Here is a 20,449-nt window from a genome sequence, read left to right on the forward strand (position 1 = left end):
TGTGTAGAAAATTCTACTGCACGTGCACCATGCAACCATGAAACCATGCACATGCACACACTTAATTACTAAGGTTCATCTCTACTTACCATGCACCTTGGTACATTCAATCAAAACTCATTTTATTCACAAAATAAATGAATAGATAAATAAAACAATTAACAATTAAATACACACAATTTCTAACAAACAATTAAACACAAAAATTCATAACACTTAACAATTAAATAAAACCAAGCACAAAATTATTATAAAAAAAAAAAATTGGTGCACAACAGGGGTCCTCGTGAGATGGTCCTTACTTGTTCGTTCATCGGAGGAGGTCCTTGGGCCATCGGATATGGGGCAGTAGGTACTTGGCCTTGGTTTTGGGGAGGTGCCCCCAACGGATTGGCTGGAGGAGCTTCTATGGGAGCTGGCGCAGGGCGTGCTCCACCCGTAGTAGATTGGTGAAGGTACCCCAACTTAATAAGATTCTCTATCTCATCACCCAGCTATCTGCACTGAATAGCATTGCGACCAATATCATTGTGGTACTTGCAGAACTTGCATGCGCTCTCTTCTATCTTTCTCTCTGCATGGGTCGGGGCCTCTGATAGAGGATTTGCTGCTCCACGACTATATATATTCTCCTGAGTATCGACTAAATTAGTGTACTCGAAGTATTGGTCGAAGTATTTCTCCTTGGGAGTTTCTATTTTCTTTGTTGCTCCCTTTGCTTTTACCTCCACATTTGCTACCACTCGAGCATTCACATAGCATGGTTGACTGAGAGAGAGCAGTTGCTCCAGTACTAAAAGCAGGATGGTAAGTGTTGACGCGGTTCTTCGCCAACAGGTAATTAAGAAAAGAAAGAGGAAGGGATTAGTGCCTATGTTGAACCGAAATAGATGAATGATCTTGGAAATGGAATGGTGACACAAAATATGTTTTTTAGGTGGTTCAAAGGTTAAAATCCTTCTACTCCACCAGTCAATATTATTGCTATATGCTTGGTATTCTTTTACAGGGTATTTCTTACACAATCGAATCCAACCCCTTGTAACTCCCAGGGTCTCCATATTTATAGGAGAAGGCACCTGGGAGTTGATAAGAAGGTCATCCCGTGACCTTCTTACCTATCATGTCAACTCTGTGACATTCATGATTAATTCCTAAACCTGACACATAAGTGTGGTCAAATCAATAGGTAAGGGGATAATGGGCCGCACGACCCAACCCAGTCGTGGGTGTCTGAATACGCACGTTCATGCTGCATGTCCGAGAAGTCAGAGATATATCAGACACGTGATGTCTGATATATGCACGTTTACCTTGCGTGGTTGACTTTATAAATGGTCACAGCCTCCAACTCTAGCTTATACCACGAGCTGGATGCTTCCCTCGACCTGTGGCCTTCAGAGTCCAACTCAGTCTAACCTTGGCGAACCCTTAGGCTACCTGGAGCTGAGGAGGTAGGATCTTTCGATGGAAACTCCGGTTTGTGGGGATGTCCACGTGGCTGAGATACAGTTTAGGCCGTATCTCAGCTCGCTAATAGCCCGTGGGAAAAACAGGGCGTACAGTAAGCACTAAATCCCGTAGGAGCTGCTCCATACTCAATGGCATGGCACTATAGCTGGCATGTAGAGTAGCGAAGTTGTACTACGAAGTAGTCATTACACTGGTCTGAGCAGAAGTGTACAACGAGAAGTAAGAGTTGGGCATTGTAGTTGCTACGATCGTAGGAGATGGAATGGAGATTGGTCCTCCAAAAGATCCAATATGGGAATCTTCCCAGTGTATGTACTCTTGGGTCTGATGAATGAAATCATTGAGCTTGGGGCATCCGCGTCTCTACAGATCATCCCATAATGGAGACCCTGGCCAGATACCAGCTTGTATGTCCATGAGCTGCTGACCATAATGGACACTGTTGGTCCTATCAGTTTACTCCTTAAAGTGCTCAATGTACACTTTAAGAGTCTCGAATGGCCCTTGCTTGATGTTAGCTAAGGCATTGACCTCGAAGCTAACCTTTTGGGCCGCTATGAAGGATAGTTGGGACCAGGAATGAATGGAACATTCTCGGTGCTTCTTAAACCAATCGTCAGCTGCTCACATCAAGGTTAACGAGAAGCAGTGAACTCTCGCATGTTCAGAGACGTAGTGCACGGATATTAACTTGTTGAACTTTGTCAGGTGGTCGGATAGGTCTGCCGTCCTACTGTACGGGTTAATGTCCAGCATTTTGAAGCCTCTAGGTAGTGGGACTTTAACTATGTGCTGGGCACATGACTCACCGTCTTCATCCTCGGAGTCTGAGGCATGGCCCTGCTTCTTGGCCATCTTTAACATTATCTTATTAAAACTCTCCAAGTCTGAACGAAGAGGATAGTTGTTGGCACTGTGAGCCGGGTATGCCCTTGGTCGCACATTGCCTCTTTCCTCCGAGAATATAGGTTGTCTTGGAGGACGGGTTGAGGGTATTCCCCGAGGAGGTCCTCATGCCTGAGTTTATTCTTGTGAGCATTAAGATTATCTCACAAGTCAGGTTGCACACGCTCGCGACAACCATCCTTGGGGAATTCTACTTTTGTTTCACCATTAGACGCAACATAATCGTTATTCACCAAGATGTTGATGTGGTGTCCTTGGTCCATGGATACCTCTCTCTTGTTGCCACCAAGCCTTGGGTTTCTTAGGTTGCTTGAAATTATATAGATAAGGTGCTTGAAAGATTCTCTATGGATAATTCCAAGAAAGGTCAATTACTAACCAGACATGGAATTTATCTCTCCAAGGAACAGTGTCCCAAGACACCTTAGGAGGAAGAGGATATGAGAAAGTATCCCTATGCTTCATCAGTTGGGAGCTGATGTATGCTATGTTGTGTACTAGACATGACATATGTTATGCAGTTGGGATTGTAAGTCGTTATCAATCAAATCCTGGTTTGGAACACTGGATTGCAGTAAAGCACATTCTCAAGTATCTTATGAGAACGAAAGGCTATATGTTGGTATATTTTGGGGGTGAGCTAAACCCTATTGGATAGACTGATTCCAATTTCCAATCAGACAATGACAGTCAAAAATTGACATCTAGGTTAGTGTTCACTCTTAGTGGAGGATTTGTGATCTAGAGAAGCATTAAGCAATCCAACATAGCTAATTCAACCATGGAAACTGAATACATAGTTGTAATGCCCTACTCCCTTAGAGCCGTTACTAAGTGTGTCTAAAATCGTGCTTTCAACTCGCTAATCGAGGTTTTAACTCAAAACGTGTAACTAAGCCATAGTTAAAAAGAAAACATTAAAGAAAGTAGTTTTTCACAACTAATCATAGAAGTTTACACTTGGGATCCCAAAACATAGTTTAGAAAATATTTACAACACAAAACTGAACAGAGTCGACTAATCGACAAAATCTAAGTTCATTTACAAGCATCTCCCAAAATCCCCTAGTTGTGACAGCCAGGCTGGCCGGACATGTGCACGCCGCCTCACGCCAGCTGTGCTCATGGTTGGTTGATCTTCTCCTTACCCTTACCTGCACCACAGAGCATCTGTGAGCCGAAGCCCAGCAAGAAAACCCAAAACAGATAACATATGCAATACATAAATCAAATATATGAACAGGCCGCCAATGGCTAAACACATACGGCCTAGCCGTCCCAGGCGTTTACCAAGCCCTGGGTTCGCGGACCACGCCGTAAAGATATCCCAGGTATCCTGTTAGGGACTTACCCTGGCAACTTGCACCTCATGTGCTCAACGCTGCTCCCGGCCTCTTGCCGTTCTCGGCCTTGCACTCATCGTGCTTGATGCTGTTCCCGGCCCCTCACCGTTCCCGGTCTACACCGTTCTCGGCTCTTGCCGACCACACATATAATATCAAACACGATATAGCAACAAGAACAGAATTCAGGCATAAACAGACAAAGAGCCATACTCTACAACTCTAGTATATAGGGCTCGGCCCTGCATGCCATTTCCATTCAATATATTGGGCTCAGCCCTGCACACAAGCTCTATGGAAACATGGGTTTTCTTACTTGAGTTCCGAGCTTCCTGAGCACCGATGCCCCGAGCACAGTCCGCTAACGTGAACCTTTTCCGAAATCCTAGTCACAACACATAACAATATCCGACCATCAAATTCTAACCCAACAAATAACCTCAAACCATAACCCTAACCTCTGGGATCTTGAATTCTATCAATCCGAATGATAAAATCCATCCGGAGCCTTACCCTTTAAGTTCCCAAGTCAAAAATATCATTAAAATGCTCACTGACACTAGGGGTCGCGGCCCCTCCCACTAGAGTCGTGGCTAGCCTCAAAATAGAGGCTAGCTCTCCACTGACCACCATGCGGGCCGCGGCGCGCTCGAATTTCCTCAGCCTCCCATGGCTACGCACGCATGCGGGCCGCGGCACACCCCTCCTTGGGCCGCAGCACTAACAGCGAACCCAGAATTTCCATCAGCTTTTCATTCACTTCTTCAAGCCAATTCCCACCAAAACCAAGCTAAGACTCCTAGATATTCAACACAGTTACTCCAGCACAGAATCAACATCAAAACCTCATCAAAGTATGCTCCAAAACTTAGCTAAAACACCCAAAGATTAAGCAAGCTTAGCTACATGCAATCCTCTAGAACCAGCAGAAAATTAAAGACTAGACCTTAGTGTTTAGAGCTTACCTTGCTGAGCTTAATCCCAGAATTTTGATCCTCAATCCCAAAGCTTCAAGCTCCTAAAGCATCTCAGTTGAAATCCCCTTAATTCTAGCCAATTCTTTGAGTTCCTTCTTGAGTTTTGTCTTAGAGAGTGAGAGAGAAGGAGAACAAAAGCTAACTTCAGTTCTTAGGAAAGCATAGGTCAGTTTCTCAAGGTTTCTAAACTGTTCCTTTCTTTTATTTGTTTTATATAACTTAAGTCTAAAGGTTACCTCAAGGCTCGGGGTACCAAAACGTCCCCGAGGGCGAAAATGGTAAATTCCCCAAATATTCTCGCCTAGGCATTCTATCCTCGAATATATCTCCAAATATTTATTTCTATGTCTCGATAATCCCATAACTCAACTAATACCCAAATTACCCCTCGACTCGCCCCGAGTCCGAATCTCAACCCCGTTGTGACTCTCTGGCTAACTGCTCCTCAGGACTGTCTCGGATCGTGCTGTACAGACATATCACACATATACAACATATATTTCATTTATCACATTTAACTCAATTAAACATGCATCATAGTCATATATACATATAAATTCACATATAAGCATATTAAACCACTTATTGCCCTCCAGGCACACTAATCAAGGCCCTAAGCCTGATTAGCAAATTCGGGTCGTTACAATAGTGGCTTGTGAAGCAGCTAAGGACGCGTTTTGTTGAGGAAGTTCTACACTGATCTAGAAGTTGTTCCAGATATGGATAAGCCACTAATCTTGTACTGTGACAATATTGGAACAGTAGCTAATTCCAAAGAACGTAGAAGCCACAAGAGAGGGAAGCATATAGAAAGGAAATACCATCTGGTAAGAGAGATTGTACTTCCTACAAAGTCATTCATGGGTCACGTGCGCAATATGGGATTAATGGAAATGCCTCACATGCTTTGAGGGCAAGTGGAAGATTGTTAGGATTAATGCCCTAAAAGCATGTAAAGACATTTTATTGGTTTTAAAGAAAAGTATAATTTTATTATATTTGAATGTTATAATTATTGTTTGAATTAATTATATATTAATATCAAGAAAATTCCCTATTCATTTATGAGAATGTGATCTTGTATTAGTACGAGAGAATTAAGATCATATATACTGAATAAAATAGTCAGTAAGATATTAAAGTAAGGAATCTTTAATGAATGGTTACTAGTACAGTTTGCTAAGCATACAAGATGCAAGTAATCTAGATTTGGATTACTGATGTGGATAGACATCTTAGTAAAGGTGCTGTATATAATAGAGATTATATATGACAGGACCGATGAGAATTAATTATCTTTATAAACATGCAGTTTGACATAAATATTTAATTCTTGTCATAATAGATGATCATTTGTAGATCAGTCTAAATCCTGAGTATTCATGAACTCCTGTTTATGTTAATTGGTTCTTTTGATTCACTCGTTAAGGTCTCTTAGAATAATGAGGCTAATGACTTTTGTTTTGGAGATTCAATTTCATGGAGGACTCGGAACATGAAATACAATATTCGAATCCATGCTTTCCTAACGGGTCGAATATTGGTTCCCTTAAGGGTTGAACTTGGAACTGAATAGTTATTGAGCTCAAATCTATAATTAGATTAAAGATTAATTATTCTCTAGTGAATTAATGGTACTTAAGGATCAAGAGGTAATTAGAATGGTAAAACGATAATTTTGACCAGCTCTAATTAACGACCCAAATAAATGGAGGACATACATACATATATTGATTATATTAATGGACTACTAGAGAAAACTCTGTAAATAAAATTCTATAAATACTTAGAGTGCAATTCCATATTTCTAATGGAGTAATCATGGAATTAATAAATAATATTATTAGATTAAAGAGTTTAATTAATAATCTTGTTTTTGTATTATAGGTCCATGATCCCTAGATCACCTCTTTCCTACACCATCGAGGGTAAGGATGTCAAAAGAAAGATTTGTTAAGAGAAATGACTAAATTGCAAAGGAATTAATTTTCGAGGGCAATAAAATAATTATTTGATTGCTTAATTGTGAATTAATTAATTATTTAACTATATAGTTTTTATTTTGAAAAACTATAGGTTAAAATTAATATTAATCTTGTTTGGATTAATATAAAGAGAGAAAATAATAAATATCTTATTTATAATATGATATTTATTTATTTAATTTAAAACTGATATTTTAAGATAAATTTGGTTTCAAATTATCTGATATTTATGTTGGAATAAATATCTTGTCTTAAAAGTTGATTAAATAAACAAATTGAAAAATTAGGGCAACCCTAATAGGGATGGGCGACACACACTATACAATACAATGTGTGGCGCCTAGCATCAGGGTTTTTATCCATGAGATTTGAATTATGAATTTCAAATAAATTTGTTTAATCAGTTATTTAATTATTCTTTTTTAAATATGATTTAAATAAATAATTAAATGAAAATATCTAATCAGTTTTAATTTGAATGATATTTTAATTAAATAAAGATTATTTAATTAGATTAAATATCTTTATAAATCTGATATACGTGATATTCAGGAGATGAAGGATAATCAGACTCTCTCTCTAAAGCGATAGTTTTTTTAAAATCTGAAAACTATTCTAAACCTTCTCTCTGTCAAAACTTTATAGATCTCATGTGTTAAGTACATCTAGGGAGTCACATAAATAAACATTTTGAATCCTATATGCCCACACACGTCCTTGTGTGTTTGAGGATTGGTCTGTAAGATGAGGGTGTGAGATCTCAAGAACACTGGATAGGAAGATCGTTGATTTATGCAAAAAGACTCAAGGACATTTGATAGGCTACAAGTGGTAATCCCTGATCTATTTGTATGTGATTTAATATTTATATATGGATATGATTCTGGTTGGTATTAATATTTATTAAAATGGGTCCATATATTCTACTGCGTACCTTTGATTTGATCATTTAATACTAACAACAATATGTTTTATTAATTCTCCAATACTCAACACATGTCTCTTACAGCTGGCCTTAGCGTCTTTTGTCGGTTTAAGTCCTCTTTTTTCATGGGAAAGGCTTCTAACATAAATAGGGGCAATCCCTTTCATTTAGGACATAATTTTTGTGAGAAGCAAAGAGAGAGTACACAATGAAAGAGAATATGGTATTGAATGAGACATAGAGCTTGGCACCACTATTTCAGAATGTGTAGCTCGTGTGTAATGGGGTAATAGTGATTGAGAGTTTAATGTACTGTGAGGAGAGATGATATTCTCAACTATTGTGTGTGCATACTTTGTTCTCAGATCTAGTGAAGCCTTGTGGTGATTTCTAAACTTGATGTAGGATCAGTTCTTGATGCAAACATGTATAATATCCTAGGTTCAATATTTCTTTTATATTTTGTTTTGATTATCTTGTGTTTGTGTTAATGCTTATGTGTGTATATTGCGTTCCATAGGTGAATCTTGTTGTTGAAAATACAACATTTGTTATAATTTGTAAATCCTAAAATTGGCAAATTTTATAGAAATATCTTTTTATTTAAAAGATAATTTTAATTTCTCATTATTGTGATTTTTGGAATATTAATGGTTGTAATTAGTGTTTGTAAGGTTTTCATATAATTCCTTATTTAGCTTGATTTTATCACAATATGTTTGTAAAGGGAAGTTGTATCTTCGTTATATATAGAAAATATTCTGTGCTTACTCAAAATCATTTCTAGAATATTTGTCTTTTATTTTTCATGCTGCTCAAGGTAATAAACTTCAGGAAACTAAATCTTTGAATTCATTAATTGTAATTTCTATCTTGAGAAATTTGATCTGACACAGGTATTAGCTATCCCCACCAAATTCGTATCTATCAGATCCGAATCTTCTAAAAATAACAATTCTTCATCAATCAAGAATATCTTCAAATATTCTTGCTTTTATGAAGAGATTCTTTATCAGCCTTTCTGAGCATGAAATGAACTCTATAAATAGGCTTCTAAGGCAATGAGAAAAAGTGAACTCTTGGATGCATAGTTTGTGAGTGAATTGTAATATTTGTGAGAGTTCCTTGTTTGTATTCAAGATCATTGTATTCACGTGATCTTGTAGTAAAATGAGTGTTTAGTTTTGTGGTGAGCTTATACCACTTTCATGAGTGAATACATGTTGTAATTTGAACACAATTCGTATAGTCTTTGGGAGAGGATTTTTACAAGCCTTGTGTCGGGAGGATGTAAGCACTTGCTGACCATTGAAGGGAGTTCAAGTGGCTAGGCGTTTCAATCAAGATCAGATTAGTAAAGAGAAGTACAACAAAGTTTCAGCAAACCTCAAGAGGGAGTCTTGTTTTTATTAAATCAATATTTTGTACTTGTGGTTCTTTATTAGTTGGTTTTATTCTCTGGGCGTGGCCCCAAGGAGTAGGTTATCCGGAAGGGTTTCTGAACCTTGTAAAAATTCATTGTGTTCTTTATTATTTTTGCACTGTCTTTTTATTGTGTTCAGTTTCCGTCATGACAAGGTTGTATTCTGTCCCGACAGATCTGAAATCTCTTTCAACATTTAATTACCATTTCACACCTTAATTAATTTACTTGATTTAATTAATTTGGTAATTACTAAAAACATAATTTCATAATTATATGTTTATATAGATTATTTTCAACATCATTAGCCAAACACGCTTATTTTTTAAAATAATTCAAAAATACATTATATTGACATTTTGGAAATTGGTAAAAAAAAACAATGCCAAAACTCATTGTTTTGCTCAATTTTATTTTTAATTTTTTTCACTATAAGACTTCTGAATTTATTTTCTAAGGCATCATTTTATATGAGGATTTAGTACAAAAGTTAAATAGGTTATAATGACTGTGTGGAAACTCATAAAACTACGTTTGATTGTGAACTGAAATGTTGTTCCAAATTCCTAGGAATATCAGTTATTGTAAGCACTAAAGAAATATGTCTTTCAGTAGCGACATTATCAGTGGCGACAGAAGTTCGTTGCTAATAATATGGTTATTACAGGCGACAATGCTTTGTCGTTGCTGATAACTGTTGCGATTAAAAATCTATTTTAAGATATTATCAGTGACGAAACTGTTAATTGAGGATAGGTTGTCGCTGACAGTTACAGCACATAAAATTTTATTTTGAAAAATTATTAGCGGAGACAAGTCGCCGCTAATGTTCCTTTAAAATTTTTGTGAGAAACCATGGCGGTTAAATTTTCGAAGCCACTATTAGAGGCGACTGCGTCACCAATAATATTTATCTGAGTATTACATTTTTTTAATGGAAATGGCGGTGAAATGTGTTGTCGCTTTGCTAAAAGCGACCTCGATATATTAGACGAACCATCGTCTTCCTCCTCCTTCTCCTTCTCATTCGAACCAGAGACCAAAACCTCCCCAGCCCCTAATCACCTAAAACCTCCACAACTCAACCCTCGTCCCACTGTACCCCACCCCTCCACCACCGTAACCCATCCATCGACCCCCAATCCCTACCCATTTCCCCTCTCCCCTAAAATGCCCTAAATCCCTTGCAAAAAGTACCCATTTCCCCTATGCCACCATTGGACCGACGCCCCCCAACCAGTGTACCGACACCACCACAATTTCCCCTCCTACATTCACCCTCTCCATCATTCTACTCCAATCTCGAAATGCCCAATCGTAAAATGCCCTATATCCTAACAAAAAAAAAATATTCCCACCGCCACCACCTCCATCATGGCACCAGCGTCCCCACCTCCATCACCACAAGTGACGAACCCAGTACCCACTTCAACATCAGGTTGTTTTTATTTTTTTATATATTTTCAATTTTTTTTTTTTGTAGTTGAAAATAAATACGAACTGAATTACTCATCATGGGGTACAACTGGCAGACAAGTGTATGAAGAAAGCGCACAGATAGAACATCTAGGTAACTCTAAAGTGAGCAACTCATATCAAACTTGATAGCTTACGACAACCAGAAAGTCTCCATAATGTCTCTTGTGCCAATAATTTAGTTCAGGATGCACGAGGGCCAGATCTCCTTCGTGAAACTATGAATGTGAAGGTTAGTTCTTCGACATTTAGCTTGAAGGAAGTGTACAGATCGCGGAAGCCAGGTCATGACGCACATTGAAGGATCCCAAAAGACTCAGAGATTCCTTATACACTCATTAGTGCTCAGATATTATTCTATATTTATTACTAGATATTCGGGGCATAAAATCAATAGGCATTAATGTATTTATGTAAATGGGATGTTACCCAAAAATGTAAGTTACCATATTTATGCACGGTTACCCAAAACTCCCTACAAATACAGGGGAGAAATTTTTTATACTGAAACTCTGGTGAAATTTTGACAGACGATTTCAAGGTGAGAAACAAACAAATTAATAAGAGTGACTTATGGACTAGGTGGATTTTAACTACTGAACCACGTAAAACGTTTGGGTGGTCTTAATACTTTTTTATTTTATCCAGTTATGATTTAACAAAAGCCTAATCTCTCTATTTTCAGATTTCTTAATCCATTGTCTGCGAAAAACCACATAACCAAATTGGTGCTTTCGTTGAGAGCATATTAGGCTTAATTCCACACACAAGTTTCACCTAACATTCACCATGGTGGTCACCCGATCTATACGTTACAACGAGACAGGGCAACCTGATGATTAGGAGGTTGACCATGCGGCCGTCCCCACTGGAGAAGGCTAAACTGCTCAACGTCATCCTGGAAAACAACATGTGGACCAAGTTGATGTTGGGAGCCAGCCTCACACCCACCAAATCCTCATCCGGGATACCTGACAGCCATCGAGAAGCACTACAAGAAAAAATACTTTCAATAAGATCAAAAAAGTATTATCAAATATATACCATAACACTTTTTGATGTGTTAAGGAAAGCGATGTTATAGTAGGCCGGAGCACTTTGCATAACACTTTTCCATAGTTATAGACATGTGTTATGGTATAGCCTACGATAACACTTTTGTTGTGTTATTTTAATAGTTAGATAAGTATTTCATTATGTTATTTATAAATAGATTATATAACACTTTTTTGTACTTATAAAGTAGTGTTTTGATACACTTTATAATAACACACTTTCTGCATTATAGAAAATAGTTTGAATAACATAATTTTATGCTTATATACCAGTGTTATTGTAAAAGATACAATAACACATTTTTTGTATTATTCTAATATTTGGATATGCTTAAATTATTATTATATAAACCTGTACATTATAATTATTTTTTATTGCTTTAATTCAAACCCGCTTCATTTAATATACTTAAGACACCCTTAACATTGTACAAATATATTTTTGAGTACCAATTATATGGTTCATAACACATATAACCAAATAATTGTGTCAAAATACATTCAAGATTATCTAAAAAACAATCAAAAAGTCTTAAGATATTCAACCCTGCCTAATTAACATAAACAAAACATTCTCACAATAGTCAACAAAATAGTCTTAAACAGTTGCATATTCAAAAGTAAAGGTAGGAATTCATGATCTTCCAAATGTCAGCACACCAAAGCCTTCCAGATCAGATTTTATTTTGCACTTCACTTGTTGAATTTGGTAAATAAAACATAAAAGAAAAACTAATGAGGTCATGAAATATCATATCATTCATCTAAAATAGTCAATAATATCATGACGCATAACCAAATTTACAATAATTGAGTTTGAATAATAAGCAAGTTATTATATTACACACATTACTACAACTATCTATACTCAAGTGACCTTAGAACTTTAATTAAATGGTGCATACTATTAATTCAAGTGATAATGGACGCAGGCACCAACACTTCCAAAAAAACATCAAAGCATAGTCTACTCTATCAGCAACACTAAACAAGCCAAATAGTGAAACAGTGTTGTTGCCGCCGCTAGCTTTATTTCTTTCTCTTAGAGCCATATTAATAAAGATTCTTTAGAAAACTAAACTAATGATTTATATATATAAACTGAAACTCTAAGAATATAAGACTTACCATCCAAAGATCTGAAGCCTAAATTGTTCGGGGACTGCTGAGGAGAAGCCGAGAGGTGTGAGTGCGTGATTGTGTGTCTCAGGAAACTAACTTTAGTAAGCTGTCTATGGAGTGGCGAGGAGGAACATCAATTTCATAATAGAGGGATGATAAGACTTTGGGGTGCTGAAGAGGGAAAGGGAAAAATCATAAATAAGGTGTCACCAGAAATCTAAGCTTGTGAGATATATATTATAATGAAACAAAAATGATAAAGAAGGGTCGGAGTGTATACGCACAGATTTGGGGACAAAACCAACAGATTCAGGTCTGTACAACTTGCACTGAATTATGTTGTCAATTGTTTAGGCTGTGTACAAATTTTTTGAAATAAATTGTTTGATTCTAAAGGCCTTAACAAATGCTTCATATTCTTTCTCCAAAGAAAGGCAATCTTATTACCTGCAGATTGCAAAATTGATCATTAAATTATTAGCAAAGCATGAAGTAAATTGTTATATTAGAAGCAAAACTTGTATGAACAAAATGGACCAACTAGAGCTAAAAACTAATTAACAGCGAACAACATACAGTGATATTTAGAACAATGATATCCAACCGTGATAATGCATGAAGAATAACTTCTCTTCAAACTATATCCCCCACCAACCTTGTATGAAAATTCATTATCAATCAATACATATAGTTTTAGTATAAAACTTCTCTAGCAAATTAGCTCCCATCACCAAAAATTGTCTCAAGAGAATTGCAAAATTCCATCAATACAATACCATAAACATTATTTTGGGCATTGGATTAGGGAAGAACAACAAGAAAGAAAGAAAGAAAACATATAGAAGGATTCTTACTGCATATAAGTGTATCATTCATTGCTCAAACTAGCTTGCATATGCTTAAAGGAAATAATTAAATAGTGAAAAAAACATAACCAAACTATTTGATATTAACTAATAACTTATATAATTTGCAACATTGATAAGACCATCATCTTGAGCATGACCAATGATTGCAGCTCCTCCTCCTTTTGTCTCTGTTATATATCTTACTCTATGTATCATTCTTTTTCTTCTTGGTTTTCTTCAGCCTCTTGTCTTCCTCCATTAAAACAGAGCCCAACTTTTCTTTATGACATTAAAAAAATATATATATGTAAGAATGATAACATAGGGATAATTAATGTGTCGGTTCACTAAAAGTAAGTTTCTTAATCAATGATTCCTCCTAGTTGAATCTAAATCTAAAGTTTCAAAATAAACAAAACAAAAAAAATATACAAAATTTATTCAAATTGATATAAAAAAAACTCAAGGCACGCAACTCTGGAATTCAATTGAAAAAACACAATATAAAGAATGCGACAAGAACAAAGTTCCTTTAAATCAAAGAATGATTATTGAAAAAAAATAAAACAAGAAAAAGAGAGCATGCAAGGTTATTTGATACATGTCCACATCAAAAGAATATAGATATATAATGCAACATTAAAGAATATATATGTAGTTATTTGATACTTGTCCACCAATGCCCACCAATGAAAATGTATTTCAATTATGCCCTTACCAATTATTAATACATAGAATATTATATCAAAAGGAAATTAATGACATACAATAAATTTATTCTATCAAGATAATCCAAACTAAGTCTAACTAAAATGATGAGGGAAAGAAATTCAAGATAAACATCTATTCTAATTTTTATTTAGAACATAAAAATTTGAGTAAGATGTAAATTAAAGCTTAAGGCCACATATAAAAGGATAAAGATGCTAGGGACTTAAAGGAAAAAAGAGTTTCTCACTCATCTAATAACTAAATATCATATGAGTAGAATCAGCCTATTTAACAAATTAAACCAGCATCGGGCAACCAATTACCATCAAAATCAAAGCTTCCCATGGAATCCACCAATAAACAAAAGCATGAATAATAATTGTGCTTTGTAATAAATATACAACTAAAGTAAATCATCAAATTGAATAGTTTCTGTTTCACAAATATGTATTACAATAGAGTAACAAATTTTACTGAACCATATGAATTAGATATGCATTTATATAGTGTTGACCAGATTTTCCTCAAAAATAAAAATGACCTGAAGTTAATTTCTCAGCTATAATGAGAAAAAGAAAGAAACCCAAGAGCACGAAACTTTGTGTGGCAAGCATCTGCATGTAGAAATTACGCCTCACTACACAAATCTAGGAGCACCCTATAATCAAGCACTAGCAATAATGTTACATGCCACTCAAATATTTATAAGATACTAGTATAGTAGAAAAACTTTTAGAGAGAAATTTATAGAGAAAATACCATGTTTGATGAGAAAATACCATAATTGACCATCAAAGAGCCTCTGTCTCATCTAGCCTCTTCTTTCATTAGATTTAATTCACAAATCAATCAATACACAAATAAATCAAAACATATACCCACCAAAATCAAATATTGTTCAATATTGTACATTATTAAAAATATATAAGTCTTAAACACATCATTTATTCCCCTAAAAACACTATACTTATCTGCATAAAATAATATAAAGCTCAAACAATCTCTTTAAGCTTCACTGGAATAGTTAAAATATTTGAAATATGTATGAGGATACTCCAATAAATTATTCTATATACTTTCCTTCATAATGGCTAGGTGCCTCAATTTAACATTAAGAAGCAACAAAATAAAAATTAAGATTCATATCATCTTTAGGACTAAAATGTTTAAAATATTATCTCAAAAATTCATCTTCAAAGAATCAACTATTTAGATCATTCCATAATATATAGTTCCAAATTTAAAACTGTAATAAAAAAAAGGCCTAGAGAACAATAAGCAACAACCACATTAGGCTATATAAGAATCAGATACAAAATTTATTTTGTATACTGTAGGAAGCATTCACTAAATTTCACAATCTTAGTCCATTGAGGCATTTTCACACATACTTGGTTTGTATCACAAATAAGGAAAGAAAATATAAAAATAAACACAAAATCCATAATCAAGTAAGATGTTTCTACAACATTCAAGCACATAAATAAAATAATTGTTACTGCTGAATCAATGACTAAGTAATTGATTAAACACCACACTCAAAAGAAAGCCTTGCATTATAATATTGAAAAACAACATAGTTGGAAGTACAGAGAAAAGAAAAGAAGAAAAATATGTAGAGCTTGCAAAATATGTAACTGCAATTATACTAATTTTACCAATTTATTCTAACTTTTTCATAGCCTTTAAATGTTGATCTGCGAACAAAATATGTAACAGTAATTAAAAAATCTTGATAAGGAATATAAGAAAGTCTTTTAGAAAAAGAAAAAACAATATAAGGAAAGTGACATTCATTGGGACCCTCAAGGCACTAAACTAATTTTGATTTAATTCCTACAATTTATATATCAAATTGGCCACGGAAGGTTCTAGCAATTTATAAAATAAATACTAAAAAACCGAGGACAAAACAATAATCAACACACCCATACAAGTAAAAGAAAAATGGACAAAAAGAAAGAATTATATAATAAAGAAATGCTCCAATTAAAAATCAGAAACTAATTAATCAAAGATAAATAATTATTTTTTCCTTTCTAATATCAAATATATATGTAATGTTGATCTTAGTACCATCTGTATGAGCTCCAAAAAAAAATGATTAGAGCTTATTCACTTCAATTACTCTCAGGTGGAACACAAATACCCTTCAATTGCTTATCCACTTAATCATTCCAGTCAAGCATATCATTTATAGTCTTTTGCCTCTAAAACTAGAAGGATTGAATATAAAAGGAAAAATAGAAAGATCTAGTAAAATCATAAGAAACGTTATATTACAAAGGATCGAATCAATCTGTATTTAATTATTAATTGCAACTTAATACTAATCATGTTACTCACATTAGTAAAAGATTACGTCTTTAATCAATAATATTACTATACATCAGTATTAGATACTAAGAAAAGAATACACAATCGAGAGATAAAAAGAACTATTTACTTACACAAACTATCTATATAACTCTTAAATGAATTTTTATCTTTTTAAAGAAACTCTAAAATATTAATACAGAAATAATAACCTGAAACAAAAAAGAGGGTTTGAGAAATATATGGAAGGAGAGATTGTTAGTCATTGCTGGGTTTTCAGAGAAATAGAGGACGAGACTGAGCGAGGGGTGGTGATGGAGAAATGGACGGCCAATGAATGGATCGTTGAAGAGATGGACAGTAAAAGTGTAGAGGGAGGGATTGATGGGTGGTTGTTGTTAGGTTCTTAGTGCCTGGACACACTAGACGTACTAAGAAGATTTGCTTTGGCTTGGTCCCTTTTTAGTCTTCTCATTTTTCTTTGAATCGTTGTTTACAAGTATTTGAAATGGGATTTATCTTTCATGGAGGGGAGTGAGAGACTGAGAGAGATGGGTCGTAGAGAAATAGGAAGTATGTAGAGAAAGTTAAATAAAATGATAAATAAATCTTTTAAACTTGGTGAAAAAAGAACTGAAAAAGTAAACATATGGCGCTCAAAATTTGAGTGAACCCGCTTATAATTTTAACACATGTAGCATAATACTTTTTCATTCCTGTTAGAATTTAATGTTGTGGTAATCCTATTTTGTTGTAGTGAAATTTGCAACTAGATTTTATTCTTTCCCTCAACAATAAAATCCAGCTGCAGAGCAGCGGAGAACCAATGATGCATGTAGTGGTTGGTACTGGTTACAAGTAGCACACAAATAGACTAAGAAATATAAATAACTAGTAAATATAGTCTAAAAACTTAAAAATTACATGAAGCACAAACTACAAGCACATTGAAAGAATACAAAAAAAACTAGGCATTCTTTCATAGCGATCAAACAACAGAATTAGTACTTACCAGTCATTTCTAAGTCGATACAAACAAGAGGCATCTTATACTCTGTTGAAGGGGTATTATGTTTGGTTTTTTCCTCCATTGCCTTGCTATCATTGTTACTTGCTTTGTTATCTCCCATGCATGCACCAAGAAGTCTGTAATAATTAGTAAGAACAATTTGGCCACACCCAGCAAATTCTTCGAACACAATCAAACAATACAAGTTTTCATGACTCACTAAATATTTAGAATCATGGTCACTTCACCGAATTTGGAACTTTGGTTTTTCCCGGAATTTTTGGGCACTGATCAAAACTCAGGGAAACAGTGTAATAAGCATGACATGTACCAAAACTAGCTTCTAAAAGATGTCAAATTAGACAGTCCAGGGCTAAACCTTATAATAACCTTTAACATAAAATCCAGTGTACACCTCCTCTTCTAACTATAATTTTACTAATAACGAGCATGTACATTCTCCACCCATTAAACGGGTAACTTTTCTCAGAACCCATACACTCTTAATCCTATACATTCTCTACCTAAAGCAACCAAAACAAATTAAAAAAAAAAAAGTGGTGAACATTGATTAGGATAATGGAAAGGAAACCTAGTAAATTTCAACTTAGTATCAAGATGATAATTAGAAAAGTTTTTGGTCACAACAAACCAAGTATTAATGATACAATAAGAAATATTACTGACTATCCCTATTGAAAATAAAACAGAAGCTACAACAAAAGAGCCCTAAAATACCAAAGATATAAGAATAAACTGAAAAGAAAGACTACCGAAACTGGTAGCTCTATACTACTTCGATCAAGGTCTCTTGGTGTTCACTCTGTTTGGAGCCAAAACACGATGCTCTAACAATTATAAACACAGTTAGTTACCACTTACCAGTTGGTCTTGACAGTAGTAATGAAGAATTGGGAACCATTAGTGTCTAGTCCAGCATTTGCCATTGATATAATTCCTAATGGTGAACATAAAGAGAAATTTTAGTAATGATAATAAGAAGTTCCTGAGGTTTTGGGTTATCTTTTGAACAATCACCATTTTAGAATACAAGAAGAAATCGGTCAAGGAGAAGGCCTTTTCAACTTGCCTGGTCCAATCTGTTTTAGTTTGAAATTTTCATCTGCAAATTTAGCACCATAAATCGATTCTCCACCTCGTCCATTGTTAAGAGTAAAATTTCCTCCCTGAATCATAAAGCTAGGAATAATTCTGTGGAATGAACTCCCTTTGTAGTGGAGAGGCTTTCTGCTCTTCCTAGTTCCTTTCTCCCCTGAAATGACACGGCTAATCAAACTCGAAATTAACAATATTGAAGTTGACTGCACAGAGCAAGATACGAGAACCATTTAAACAAAAAGACATAAATACATTTCTTTACAATAATAAAAAAAATACATAAACCAGGAAATGAACACCCATGGCACCCCGTCGCACCACCATCTCCAGCCTGCGCAACCCAGTCAACGTCAACTATATAACAGAACGAGAGAGAGAGAGATAGAGAGAGAGAGAGAGATCATTACCTGCACCAACGAGTCTCCGAGTTCGCGTCGTCGAGCCTCCAGCAGTTCCGCTGAGCCTCTGTCAGCCCCATCGACCTCCACCATTGTTGAAGCCTCATATAGCCCCTCACGTCATAGTTGAAGCCCCCACAGCTGCTGATGTTTCAAGCAGGAGAGAGAGAGAGAGAAGGAGAGGGATCGGGGAAGAGTGAGAGGGGAGAACGGCTTGGAAAGGAAAGAGATAGGGTTTTCATTTGAGATATTTTGTTTTGGGAAACAATAATTCATTTTACGCTTATTTTTTCCTATTTTGGGCTATTCATTTTAGGTATTTTAGTATGTCACCTTTATTTTTATATATTATAATACTTTTGCAATACTGTTATACTTATGCGTTGCAAAAAGGGATTTTTGGTGTAGTGAAAATGCCGAGTTATGGAGCCATCTTGCCTAGGCTAATAAGTAAATTGAGGAGATCTTGGCTCGATTACCCCCTCCTACAACCGATGTTAACGATGGAAAGAGGAAAAGTGGATCCCATAGGCCCCACAGGAATAATCGACCCAATCTTAGCTGCACGGTCAGAACTGCAACTCTAAGCTCCATACCTTCAGAGCAGATCTAGTGGAATACTCAACCTAATAATACTCATAGGAATCATCGACCTCATTTTAGTCGGTCTATTTGGATTACGACCCCGAGTTCTCTATCTTTGGAATGGACCCCACAGAATGCTCAGCCTACAAAATTTTTCAGGAATGATCGTTTAACTCACAATCCTAGGAACCATCCTGGCCAAACTGGGGCAAACTTGGACAGGTTTTAGGAAGCGAGTCATCCCAACAAATACATCTGTGCCACGGCCAGAGCCTCTGACACGGAGAAATGAATTTGTCGTGCGTCCAACCCGAGAAGTTAGAGTAGACCAAGAGCGAGCTAATGTAGGGCGCCCCGATGGAACAAGGATAGCTTCAACAATAAGACAACCTTCATCACCAAATCGACATCCAATGCCACTTCACCCACAGAGGAATGCTCCAGCTCGAGGGGATGGCAGGAGAAGTCCTCCCCCCTCTGAGGGCATTTATATCCCATGTCCTCGCGCTAATAATCCAGGTCCTCGATCCCAGCCATGAGTTGTAATCTTTGGTAATGGAAGCTACTGGACAGAGAGCCAACACGGAGGAAAGCATGAGACCGATCTAAGGAATCACTTGAGCTCCATACAAAATCCTTTGATCCAACCCACATTCCAACCTGCGTGATCATTTGAACTCTCGAAGAGGATATCCACCTCGAGATGAAGATTTGAGTTATACTCAGCCTGAGGGAGATCCATCTATTGTACACGACAATCGTAATGTCCAACTAAACC

The 20,449-nt window shown here is 35.8% G+C and overlaps 1 protein-coding gene across 1 annotated transcript; it reads right to left on the reverse strand.

Annotated features, from left to right (window-relative positions):
- Window positions 1–18,282: 18,282 nt before the first annotated feature.
- On the reverse strand, window positions 18,283–19,179 carry LOC133821453 (peptidyl-prolyl cis-trans isomerase CYP19-4-like). Its single transcript, XM_062253742.1, has 4 exons — window positions 19,096–19,179; window positions 18,660–18,891; window positions 18,452–18,527; window positions 18,283–18,298 (listed from the first exon to the last, which is right to left on the reverse strand). The coding sequence occupies exons 1-4, from the start codon at window positions 19,177–19,179 to the stop codon at window positions 18,283–18,285; spliced, it is 408 nt and encodes a 135-aa protein (XP_062109726.1).
- Window positions 19,180–20,449: the final 1,270 nt, after the last annotated feature.

The sequence above is a fragment of the Humulus lupulus genome, chromosome 1 (genome assembly GCF_963169125.1).
Source record: "Humulus lupulus chromosome 1, drHumLupu1.1, whole genome shotgun sequence".
In the NCBI taxonomy this organism is placed as follows: domain Eukaryota; kingdom Viridiplantae; phylum Streptophyta; class Magnoliopsida; order Rosales; family Cannabaceae; genus Humulus; species Humulus lupulus.

Coding starts and splice junctions, on each gene's coding strand:
- LOC133821453 (XM_062253742.1), bottom strand. CDS start 19,179: ATGGTGGAGGTCGATGGGGCTGACAGAGGCTCAGCGGAACTGCTGGAG. Junction 18,892..19,095: donor TCGGAGACTCGTTGGTGCAG/GTAATGATCTCT, acceptor TGCTCTGTGCAG/TCAACTTCAATATTGTTAAT. Junction 18,528..18,659: donor ACTAAAACAGATTGGACCAG/GCAAGTTGAAAA, acceptor GTTCACCATTAG/GAATTATATCAATGGCAAAT.